The sequence below is a fragment of the Sciurus carolinensis genome, chromosome 7 (assembly GCF_902686445.1).
Source record: "Sciurus carolinensis chromosome 7, mSciCar1.2, whole genome shotgun sequence".
Taxonomy (NCBI): domain Eukaryota; kingdom Metazoa; phylum Chordata; class Mammalia; order Rodentia; family Sciuridae; genus Sciurus; species Sciurus carolinensis.
The window spans coordinates 151,552,002-151,564,936 of record NC_062219.1 but is presented as its reverse complement, the minus strand read 5'-3'; the positions used below and the strand labels follow the sequence as shown (position 1 = coordinate 151,564,936).

The following is a 12,935-nucleotide window of genomic DNA, read 5'->3' as shown; positions in this document are numbered from 1 at the left end:
CACATGATATTGAAGTACAAAAATGTTTTATGGGGAAAATTAGCATCTGCCTCACTTATCATTAGCATACAGCTAAATATTTGATGTTTTTACCTGAAAAATGTAAACAAGGAGAAATGCTATAAAGTCTCTGGACACAACATCCTTAGATCTGGCATTGGTTTATATCAGGCATGACAATTTTTTCCAAGATATAGATGGTTCAGGACCAGCCTGTGATGAGAAGCTCACAGGATAAACTAACAGGGGGAACTCAGAGGCTAGATCCAGTGATGTGAACAGTTTAGCTGTACATAACTTTTTTAAAAAGATAAAATTACAGGGGTGTTTCCAATGGCTTCCACTGTGGCCTTCTTTTTTAAGAAGCAAATGCTCTCTAGGTTCTTCCAGCTTAAAAACTTGAGTCCAGGGTTCACTTGAAGAAACCATGATCTCCCTAGCCCTGGCCAAAAACAAGCACGGCACATGAGCACTCAGGGGGAAATAGCTGTGTCTTAAAGCACATGAAGGCAAGCTGAAGTTATCTTGCAGCTAATCTGAATAGCAGGACAGAATTAAGCCACTACACTTTGCTTATCCTGAAAAAGCTTCCATTCAAGAAAACACCATGAACCCTTTCCAATGGGTTCTTCATGCTCCATCACATTGGAAACAATAAATGTTCTACCTGAGGACAGTTTGGAAGATGACTGTTTGAAATTTTTAAATCCATAAATAATACACCTTTAATAATTTGCAAATTTTACTTTATGAAAGACAATTCACCACTGATATAAATTAAAATATCCTTGTGTTGCATGAAGTCTTAGGATTACTGAACTTTTAATTTCTTTTACCCTTGAATATCCCCCACCATATCTTGCAATAGACACAGGTTATGTGATGCTATCTAAAGGGCTGTGTCATAAATGACAGAAGAAAAATAGAAATGATTTCCTAAGCAGAGATAAAACAAATTAAGAAACAAGCTCTGTTTGGAAGTAAGAAAGAATACCAATCTGCTATCATATAATGTTAAACAATGGAACCCTTTAGGAAAAGGTGGCAAAATTGTTCCTTAGTGTCACGTGCTGAACACAGCAAGAGAACTTTTAACATCATGTGAGCCCCTCATCCAGCTCCTTGACGGAAGCCAGTCCTCGCTCTCAGTTTAGTCACAAGCCATCAGACCAAAACCAGCAAACAAATGAAGTTTTCTAAATGAGAGAAGACAAGTGCATTGTAGTGAGCTTCTTAATTGCTCTAATTTGAGGGCACTGTTTGATCAAGAGGAAAACCTTCAGAAAGCACAAAGACTGAGGCCAAAGGAATGACATCCATCAGAGTCGGAGAAAAACAGCACCACCATGGCTTTTGGCATAAAATATGTCTTCTGCATTGTTTAGATTTAGAAATATCCCCATCACAGGACACGTGGCACAGGGGAACAGCAAGGAGACACACAATAAATTTCACAGAGAAACAAGTACCCCTTTGCAGTCAAATAAATCAACTGGCCTCCACTGAATAAACATGACTCGGGTTTTCGTAGATTGCTCTTATCCTGGCTATCTACAAAAGCTGCAACACCTTTAAATTTCGAGATTAAGTTGTTGGTGTCGGTTCTTACGGCAGATTTTCTTGCTCTGGGGACTCTGGGAGGGGAATGCACAGCAGCATTAATTTCTCAATCACACATCACTGCTTTCTTACTGATTCAGACCTCACTGTCCGGGGTGAAGGCAGACTCGGAATCCTGCCCCAGCTTTCAGACACACAGAGCCCATGGACCCTCACACTGGAGGTTCCTGACTCAAAATCTTGAATTGCTGGAGCTAGGGAGGTCAGGAAGAGAGTTTCTCAGACGTGGGTCTTTGTGAGTCTCTCTAGGTCTGCATGAGGACCCTGGTTCAGCTGATGGTCAGAGCACACACAGGGCTCTAAGGACCCTAGGAAAGGCAAACCCCAGAGGAAGAGGCCGTTTCTAAATGACCTCCCCCATCAGCCTCCTTGAAAGACAGCACACCTGAAGCTCAAGGCCACAGACTGCTTCCGATGCACAGACTCAAAAATTAAAGAAAGTCATCAACAACGTCCTTCTTATTCATTGAGACACTTCATTTAGGAAATCTCTAAAAGGTGAATGGAACTTTTGAGCCCAGAAAAGATGAATGTTGGTCACCTTGCCCCGGAGTGACTTGGGTTGAGAGAAGGTAGATTGATCATAAGTGAATAACAGTTGATCCACCTCTATCCTTGAGGAAAGTGGAAAGAACGTTGGTTTATTGCGTTGTGTGCCAGGATGTGTGTGAATGCCTGTGTGCAGCAGTGTGGGTTTGCCCTTAAACACTGCCATGTGCACCTCCCCAGAATACACTCCTGGGGGTCAGGAGGGATCGTGTTCATCTTAGACATGGATGCACATCAGAAAGCCTAAGTGATTTAGTAGCCTGTCTCCTTCAGGTCCGTCCTAATTCCTAATGAAGCAACAGTCCTTCCCTTGGTCCTAGAATTACTTCTATACCCTTCCTATTGAGTCTCTCCAAGCCATTTTCAATCTGCAAACTGGAGATAATAACATAACTTTACATATATGTTAAAATCAAAAGAAATGAGCTGATGAAAATTCATATTCTAAAACAAAGTATCACATAGATATGTCATTTTTAAAAGGAGACAACAATGTATAAAAACAAGAAAAAATGAGGAAGCATAATCAAATAGTATAATGGAAAGTATAATGGAAAGCTGAAAATCCTAACTTTTCAATCCTCATTCTATAACTCCTGGTATTTACTGAATAAAATTTGAAACTTTTAATTCACCTAGCTATCTTGAATGAGAAATTTTGTAATTGAGGATACACAAAACTATTTCCTAAGTAAACTATAAGGCTATATATTCAAGAAATGCAGAGAGGGGCAGGTAAATTTTCAAGTAAATGATTTCTATTGCTTTACAGATCCTGTAACCCAAACTAGTCTCCTGATCTCACCTTTATCATTTCTCTAATTTCCTTTTGGTCTAATTAATCAAAATCCTTCATTTCTAGCCAGTTTGTCTTCCTGAATATGAATAAGAAATAGAAAACCATTTGATGTTTGAAATTATGGGGGTAATCTCAATGACGGAAATGGATGGCCCGGAAAAGGGAGGCGGGTGCCTGATTAAATATATTCATGAAGATGTCAAAGCTTTATAAAGTCCAGGCCTGTGGCAGAGAACGCTGTAGACGGCCACGTCTCCTCTGGAGAAGGGCATCCCTGCAATGGTCACCACCATGGACAGCAAGCGGTCACCACGGAGAGGTATGTGCAGCAGATCACTCGGTGGTTGGCTTTACCAAGCACCTGGGGGGAGGGGGTTCAGTGTGCAGTTTGGCTGAGAGCAAGTGGTTCAGGTTTGTAGACTTTGAAGAACTATCTAATCATTGACCTAGAAAACAATTGTGCGGGACACAGTAGAACAGACCAGTGGTTCAGATATGGGGACATCGAATCCCCTTTCTCCTGGGTACATTTGGCAATGAAAGAAGACCTTTTGTATGGTCTTCACTGAGGTGCCAGAGGCCAGGGGAGGTGCATCTGGTGTCTAGCAGGATGGGAAGCATCCTGCAAGGCATGGGACAGCCCCCACCACAAGATCTCATCCAGCTCAAAGCCCAATATTGCTGAGGTCAGAAATGAGACCGAAAGAATCAATGCACCCAACTCACCCCGACTGCAGGAGGCAAAGCCTGCGCTGCACGGTCCGCAGAGCTCTCTCCTGGACTGGCTGACTTGGACCCACCCTCCTGCCACTCCCCACTCTGAAGCCCTCACCTGCACAAGGACAGCAGATGGGCATCTTACTCGGCTTTGTCCACTGGTTCAAGCCAAATGGCTTTTCTAAAGGAAAATCAGGGCAGTACTAACTAATCATGTTTCTTTCTTGGTGACATTTGTAAGGAAAATAATTCAGAACAATCATAAAATGTGCTTATAAAATGAACAAAAACATAGATCTATTTGAACTTGGACTGCGACAATTCCTCAGATGATAAATGTGTAGATAGACACACTTAGAGTTAAAGAACATCTATCCAAGTATCAATGTCCTAGAACTGCTATTCCAATTTCTCTATATGCGAAGCACATTGCACTTACCCATATAGATAAAATATCCATTTGACCACATTATGCAACTACAACATGCATAAAATAAAATTTTGGAAGCCTCATATGTTTGGGAAATTAAAAGTCTGTTTTACGAACCATCTCACAACATGACTTTAATTCTGCAGCTAAAAGGTTGTTTAGTGATATTCTATACCAACCAATGTTTGGGGTATGTTTAGTTGTTCTAGGGGCTTGTGTTTAGGTACTTTTTCATAGATGAATCTTTAACATTTGCTAGCTTTATCTCGGACATTTCCAACTGCATTGATCAAAGGTTCTGTGGAACTTAGTTTTCTGAGAAATACATCTCTATATCAAATTCTTTTGGAGTAGTGTCACTGCAGTGACTTTAATTTGGTAGCTACATGCTGTTTCTTTCCTTTTGAGAGTGTAAATTATTGATATCTTAAAGGTCTGTATCTGTCCATCTGCTGGGACAGCAAATTGGTACGAAGCCACATCCGAACATGGTCAAAATTTTTTAAAGTAAGAGTTTTATGGAGCAGGGAAAGTTTCCCAGGGTCTCTGCTCTCACAGAGTCAAAGGCAAAGCGCTGTTCTTTATAAGGAGCCGCAGTACCTCTGCAAACACTGCCTCATGCTGCTGGGCTGGCTGCTGCTGCACAGGTGCTGTCGAGGAGCCCACAGGTGTATACCGTGTGACAAGGTAAAGTGCAAAGACTGCACAGTATTGTCACCCTGTCTCCCCCACCTGCTAATAACAGGAGGTTATTAGCAGAGAGAATCACTTAACCTCTCTAAGCTGTTCTGTCTCACTGATAAAATGTGATGATAATTACAAAGGCCCAGACTATTCACGGGGTAATTGTAAGACTCAAATTTAGAAAAAGAAATAAATGAAGTTCTGATCCAGTGTGAAGCCAAGGTGCGGGATTGTTAGAGTAAGGAGGTGACCCCAGGCCTTAGTGTCCCCTCAGGATGGGACTCTCTTCAGACTCAGTCCTAGCAGTCAAGCAACTGCATGTTTGTTCTTACCAGGTGTGAAGACCAAACATGATCTTTGCTGGCTGGTCACATCCACACCCCAAATGCAGAGTCAGACATTGAGCTAAAACATGACACACTCCAGGGGAGTCTGACTGCAGAAAATTTGCAGAAATTCCAGAGACATGAAACTCCCTTCAGAGAATGACTTCAGCACCTGGGCTCAGAATCCATTTAAGCTTCTGGCAGCCATACGAAAATGCAGGAAGCCATGCCCTGCTCCACCTGCACATCTGCAAAGATAAGCTGCACCGAAGCGTGCACAGAAGACAGGCTGGACGCTCCCCGCCCCAGCCACAATGCCACCCCCCAGGCAGGGGAGGTCTGGGTGACAGGGCCTTCCCCCTGAAGGATCGCTTGTGGCGACCGCAGCCCAGCACACCACTGAGAGTGGCTCCTGTTCTTATTTAAACAGGGTCACTCCTACTGCTGCTGGTGTCAAACCTCCTGTGCAAGAATGTGGCCTCCCTGCCCCTCTGCCCGAGCGGGGCTGTCAACTGCCAGGTGTCCCTCCGAGACCTGTTTGACCGCGCAGTCATCCTGTCTCACTACATCCATAACCTCTCCTCAGAAATGTTCAATGAATTCGTAAGTACCTCACCCCTTGCTTCTCCCCCAAAGCAGCCCTCCCGCCACGACCGGGCGGCTCTACAGCTCAACCAGAAAACGTCCGGCACCAAGGTTCAAAGAGCACTGCCTAAGAGCTCGAAGAAGCACCTTCCGAGGAAACTTGGGACAGTCCCATGAAATCTCAAAGGGTCTCAAAGAGTGCAGTGACATTTTAAAACGTCATTTTGCGTTATTTTTTTGTTAGAGATTTTTAGGAATCAGAACACTTGACATGAAGCCCTTCGAGGCGAGTCTCAGGAAGAGAGCTGATTTCTTGTTCTCGCACACACAGGTGGGTTTCCCTGGGTGTTCTTCCCACAGCACTCTGGAAAGACCCAATGAACGAGAACCTCACAGCATTGAGCACATTAAACCTAATTAAGAGAGACGATACATTTTGATGGGGGGAGGCAAAAAGAGCTTTATCAGAAACTGAAAAATGCTAGGACGACTTAGAAATAGAAATAGGTTCTTTCTCCTTGACGAAGGCCCTTGGAGAGTTGAGCTCTCTTCTGGGTCAGTCCAGATGTGGAGGACAGAGCTTCCATAGATCAAAGGGCCTCCTTGGAGAAGGTGGCTCAGGCTCTGTGAAGTACAGCCAGCCACACTGTTCTTCCCACCCACTAGGTTTTCTTTCATTCTCCATTTTTGATTGGCCATCTCTTCAACTCTTCCTTGTATTCCCTTTAAACTTTCACAACTTTTGTTAAATATTAGTTGTAAATAATAAATATTGGTCTCTGTATTTTTTTTCTGGTTTTAATCTCAGCCCATGGCTTTAAATTTCTTAAACGTATATGACTTTTTTTTTTTTCTGGACAATCAACAAAACCTCTGAATTCATGATGAGCTTAGTAAGGAGAGGGTGCGTGGATTCAGACGCAACTGGAAGAGAAGTGATAATTCCATAATACTGATCTAAGGAGAGAAGATCAGTTTGGCTTTACAGGAAGTAAGAGATTAAATGAACAAATTTAGATACATAAGCAACTTTGGCATTTGACTCAAATACCCAGGAAAGATGGTGGTAAAAGCATCTAAAATGTTTTAGGTTTGCTATTTTTAGTGTTAGTTTTCCAAATTATAACTTATAAGAAGGGCGAAAGGAAGGGCAACACAGCAAGAGCATCACAAAGGAGGCCAGGAAAGTTAGATGAAAAGCATGAGACTCCAGAGTGAATGGAAAGAGTGGGCGCAAGGGCTAACGCTTCAGCTGCCATTTTTATGTAGCTAACATCTTTTTAAAAATCACACATCTATCAGATGTGTTAATATTCTGGGCACAGATTCATTTGTTCAATTCCCAAACCCCAACTAATTGGATCTCCTGCGTCATTTCCAGGACAAGCGGTACGCCCAGGGCCGAGGGTTCATCACCAAGGCCATCAACAGCTGCCACACCTCCTCCCTCTCCACCCCAGAAGACAAGGAGCAAGCCCAGCAGATCCACGTGAGTCCTCAGCTGGCCTTGCACCAGAGCCACTGAGACTGGACACACATGATCATGATCATGGGCACAGACAGAAATAGAGGAAGAGAGAGCAAAGAAAAACTGTCATGACGTAGTTGATAAACTATTTGCAAAATCAAATGCTACCTAAGGATCTAGTGGATCCAGGAGTTGTCTGTGTACATGACACTATTTTGATCATGTAGAATTATGTATGCTAGACTGTGGGGACTGGACTGGTCATGCTTGGGCGAATGTCATTCATGTACATAAGAAAGAAATGCAAAGGCACTTCTATTTATTATCTGTTACTTGCAGCTCCTCCGCAGGCCACCTTTGATGTCAGTGGCCACTGAGCAATTGGACTTCCAAGACTCTCCTCTGCTTCTACTTTTGCTTCTCTAGAACCTACTTTCTCATTCTTCACTGACTCCTCTGCCCTCCCCTGTGTCTTAACTGAAAGTCACCCCCCTGCAAGCAGGTCCTATAAATATGATATCATGTTTCTCACAGATGCAACTCTGACCTCTGCTCTGATGACAACCCTGTCCACCTGTGGAGCCCCAGGCATTTATCCCAGCTCTATCGTTTGTTGTGAGAATCTCTCCATTCTGATTCCCTGCCAAACCAGCCTTCACGTGATCGACATCACCTGTATCTGCCCCTCACCCGCAGCACTGTCTCTTCTCCCTCCATGATTTTCTTAGTGGCATGGGAATTCTGTTGTTTTGCTGTGCTCATGAATAACAATTATAACAATAGGAGAAAGAGAAGGCAGAGGAAGAGGAGGGAGAGAGAAGCTGGCTGAGGCTGCCACAGCCAGACCTTCACAGAGCGCTCTGTGCCTCCCGTGTTCAGCTTCTCTCCTCCCCGCCCACGCACCCATGGCTTCTTTCTCGTCATTGTCATGTGTACTAGAGCAGCTGCAGACATGGACATAGCCAGTGTTGTAAGTCAGAGGCGAGTTGCACTCATGATCCTCCTATTCAGCATAAACTGGGGGATCAAAGTTCCATGGCGGCTCCCACGAGTGCTGTTTTACCACTGAGGGCTGCTCTGCCAGAGGCATGGGGCAGGGAGCTGTGCAGACTAAGGGAAGCACGCTGGGTGCGCCATGTGGTTTTTTGTGGTCTCTTCACTCCAATATTCTAAAATGAACCTAAAATCCGTGATTTGAGGTTAATAAACAAATCTAATTCATTAGTGTGAAGGGATCCTTGGGTGACAATGATCTGAGTTGCTTGTCATCAACACTGGTGGAACCTAGCTTCCCCAAGGCAGGTCCTATGGGTACCTACTGATTTCCAGCAAAACCCAGCTCCTTCCTAGGGAGAAGCAAAGCGATCAAATATGAAAGATCAGACGAGTGGATGGATGGATGTCAGGATTTCAGAGGGCGAAGAAAATTGTTACCAATGAGGACTGTTCTTGGAAAAAGTTGTTATTCAAATAAATTAGTTTTTGTTTTATTTCAGTGAAGTCTAGACCATTGACTTAAATTTTATTTTTCTATAAATTTTATCATCTACAAAAATATTTGGCATACACAGAAGAATAACCAAGATATCTTAGTTCAGTCTTTCTGAGTCCCACGTAAGTAGCCCCGCTGTACTGTGCTGCTTTTAACGGATCGTTCGATATGGCTCCACAGCATGAAGACCTTCTCAACCTGGTTCTCCGCGTGCTGCGCTCCTGGAACGACCCTTTGTACCACCTAGTGTCAGAAGTGCGTGGCATGCACGAGGCCCCGGAAGCCATCCTGTCGAAAGCCATCGAGATTGAGGAACAGAACAAGCGTCTGCTGGAGGGGATGGAGAAGATAGTGGGCCAGGTAGGCAGCCACCTGGGCTTCCATGCTTTTCTCCTGAATGAGAAGCGTGACCTCTCTGGTGGGAAATGAGTTTTCAAATACCTCACTTGGCAAGAACAAAACTTAGGTGTTCCTCTTCTAGACCGCTATTAAACAGAGTAAGATCCTCGTCATTGCTCAGGTCAGACTCCAGCGCAAATGGATCTGAGGGCTCTCTTGGGGTATTTGGCAGGTGCAGAATCCCCTACCCTCTCCACCACCAAAGGCTCACCCCTTTCTGGGACTGGGGGTTAAATATTTTCAAGGGAAAGAAAGCCAGAGAATAGAATCTGTGAGAGAAACTATCTTTCTCCGCATGCCAGAGGATTAGAGTAGAGAAAGAGAAAAGACAAAATCAAAATCAGAAGGACCAGCCCTCTACCCCACCCCTGACCAGAGAAGATAGAAGAGATGAGGCCATGGTGTCTGTGGGTCCCATGCACACTAGATCTCAGAGTGCGACCAAACAAAGGAGTGTTGTTGTTTTTTTTTTTTTTTCTGGAATGTTCCTTATGTTATAGTTTAAAGAAAGTTATTTCACTCTAATTTTTGTGTGTGTGCTTATGGATCCTAAATCAAAACTCATATCATTGCATTTAATCTCCCTAAAAAACTTCATACTCAGATGGAATTAGTATTTTCAATATCTATCTCCATTCAGATAGGATCATTTCAACACTAGTGAGATAACAGCTAAGCCGCTCTCTGAAGTTCTCAGAAATAATGTATCATCTAAAGAAAAACATATGATTATAGAGATAATAACAGAAGCAATTTTATATTTCTCTTTTTGTGTACTAAGTACACGTTATCATGTGTCATTTTTGTCATTTTCATGGGAGAAGAATCCATCCAACACAAATACAAAAAGCATATTAACCCAGGAACAGGGGAAATAACCCCTTGATTTTCAAGTTATTTTCTTCATTACCGTGAACCTACTTCCTGAGGTCGCTAATTTTTTCTATAATACTTCTTTTTCTGATCCCTTTTTCCTACCATTTATTTATTTATTCTTGTTCACATCATTGTACCTTGCACAGTAAATTTTTTCTTAGGGCTCAAGCACCAAAAATTCAAGACAAAAAAGCATAAGGTAACAGACACACACACACACACACACACACACACACAAAGTTCTGATAGGAATCCAGATTTTTAAACATTCCCACAGTGTAGGAGCAAGCTCAGCAGACCGGGTCTACAATCATGGCGCTTTTTTACTAGCTGGTCTCCAGATCAGCTGACATCCTGAAAGGTACCAGGATCTCTGGGCATTCCTAGAGTGCCAAGGAGCACAGCCCTTCTCTCTTCTGCGGTTCAGCATGCTCTGTAATCATGGCCACGCCCCCGGCGGACCAGCCAGCACCATTAAGCACCCTCCTGCTCCTGGCTGCTTCTCCCAGCACCTCCCAACCCAGGAACTGGAAAGACAGCTGCTGTTCCTCACAGAAGCCTGGAAGTTAGCTTCTGGGGCAGAATGAAAGACTCATGACTGCGTCCGCAGATCTTTTTAGTCACAGTCATCAGGCTGGCTGCACCTTCAAGCATGGAGTGCCTCCCACATGGCTTCCAGGGTTTTGGAACATGCACATAAGGAGAATAGACTCAGTTCAAAGCAAGAAAAGAAACACAGAACTATCAAAAGAAATCAGGTACAAAGGACACATGGGGCAGATTCAGGAAGCGTGAACTTTTTCAAATGAGAGAACAGAAGCCAGCTGCTCCATTGCCCGGTGCTCAGATCCTTGCCTACCTTCAAGGAGCACCTGTCTGGCTCTCCATCTGTCTGCTCCTGCAAGATTTCATCTGTGACCACTTGCATGTCAGAAAACTTACACATTCCACTTCAAGTTTATAGATGACTAAGAAACTTGTGATACCTTAGCTCAGATACATAAAACCCAAAATCATGCCTTTGGGTTTACGTTCTTATGTCTTCCCTAAATCCTAATTTAATAATTAGAAGGACTAAGGATGAACAAACACTAGTAATGTGAACTAATAACTGCCTATCTTTTTGGTGGTTAGGTTCATCCTGGAATCAAAGAAAACGAGGTCTACTCAGTCTGGTCGGGTCTTCCATCCCTGCAGATGGCTGACGAAGACTCTCGCCTCTTTGCCTTTTATAATCTGCTGCACTGCCTGCGCCGTGACTCACACAAGATTGACAATTACCTCAAGCTCCTGAAGTGCAGAATGGTCTATGACAGCAACTGCTGACTCCATGTCCATTCCACCCACTTCTGAGATGGTTCTTCACGATCCCTCCCTTGGCAAGCTTCTTTTAGTTGTAGAGCACTTTAATGCATGCTTGGGTGTATGGGTTTCTTCTCAAAAAATAAAATCTGAATCTTTAGAAATGTCATAATCTAAAAAAGTCAATATGTCAGAGTTTTTTTTTTTCTTCATCTAATAGAAAAATCAAAAGTAAATCTATCACCACCATTGAGAAGCTTCTGTCAAAATTCATCACAAATAACAAAAGCTAGCCTTGCAAATAAAACAACTAACAACTTACTTTAGAATCACAGCCAGTAAATGTGGGTCAAGTTATCAGAATCCTAGTTAGATTAGTATTAATCATTCTGGACCTGTGAGAAAGGAGATTGGATTGTCGGGATCTTTACGGAGGCCAGCCACGTTCTGTGAGCTGACTTTCACAGTGTTATGACAGACTGTAAGTACTATGTGACAGCTGTGCCCCTAAATAGCATGAGATTTTACTGAACAGTCTAAAAATTGTTAGGATACAAACGTGGAATGGCTTTAGATTCCTCTAACAGCTGTCTTCAGCCACTTTCCACTGAATTCCCATCGCCTTAGCATCATCTTGGACACATATACATATTCTAGTCACTCAGGGCCTAACAAGTCCAGTTCGCCCAAGTTTCAACTCTGTCTCATCTTCAAATTATTCATGCCTTCCTTTCCCTCTGTAGTGGCTCAAGGGACACAGCAGGGAAAGCAGGTATGGTTTGTTCCGTAAGGTTTCATCCTCTCCTTCCAGATCTCCAACCCCCTGGATATGGTGGAATGGGATAGAGGATGAGAAACGGAACAATTCTGGTGTCACTAACCCATGAGGGGCTCTCCTGGAGTTTTCATTGCTGACAGGGGCTCGAATTCCCTCTAAGTGGCAGGTGTCCCTCTTGTGGCGCACGCTTGTGATTTTCCAAGACACCCACCGAAGGGGATTCTTCATTCTCTGGTGTATTTATCAGGAAACACTCTGACTCGATCCTCCTGTGCTCCCCACCCGTCTTCCACCTGTAGTGTTACTGCCTCCATTGCTGGTCCCCTGTCCCCGAAGGCATGCCACTGAAGGAAACTGACTCGAGGTCAGTTACCTGCCCATGAACCCAGAGGCCACGCCTACACCGTAACCACTCTGAGCAGGGGAGCGGCAGTCATCGGGGACACTGCTGACCCCTTCCTGTGGTCTCTACAAGTTCCCTTCTCCTCTGTCCATGCCACTCTTCCCTTCAGTCCATGAGTAATGATCCCTACCAACAATTATCTTAGAGTCAGTGTCGTGAACATTCTCTATCAGGCCACTGGGTTATGCCACCCCAGTACCCGGACTTCCATTTGTTGGGCGTGGAGAGAGGTGATTGGGTGAGGGCAGCTCAGTTGTTCAATGGCCTCCCACAAGCTGAAATGGGCCGGTCTCCTCTCCTGCTCTTCTGCTCTCCGGAGAAGGCATGTGAGGCCAGGTTGCTTCTGCAGCAGTGTTAGGGCCTGCAGGCACTTCCAGCAATGGATATCGGGAGACACCTTTCAACATGGCCATAGACTTGAGATACAAAGATGGGGGTGGAAAAGGAGGAAAGAAAAGAAGGAAGGAAGGTCAAGGAAAAGGGAAATGGGAGAAATATCACAGCAAA

At 44.0% G+C, this 12,935-nt stretch overlaps 1 protein-coding gene across 1 annotated transcript; it reads left to right on the top strand.

Annotated features, from left to right (window-relative positions):
• Positions 1–3,259: 3,259 nt before the first annotated feature.
• Positions 3,260–11,271, top strand: Prl (prolactin). The gene is made up of 5 exons (XM_047558787.1): positions 3,260–3,287; positions 5,556–5,728; positions 7,092–7,199; positions 8,851–9,030; positions 11,080–11,271. Exons 1-5 carry the CDS (start codon positions 3,260–3,262, stop codon positions 11,269–11,271), a joined length of 681 nt encoding a protein of 226 aa, XP_047414743.1.
• The last annotated feature ends 1,664 nt before the right edge of the window (positions 11,272–12,935 follow it).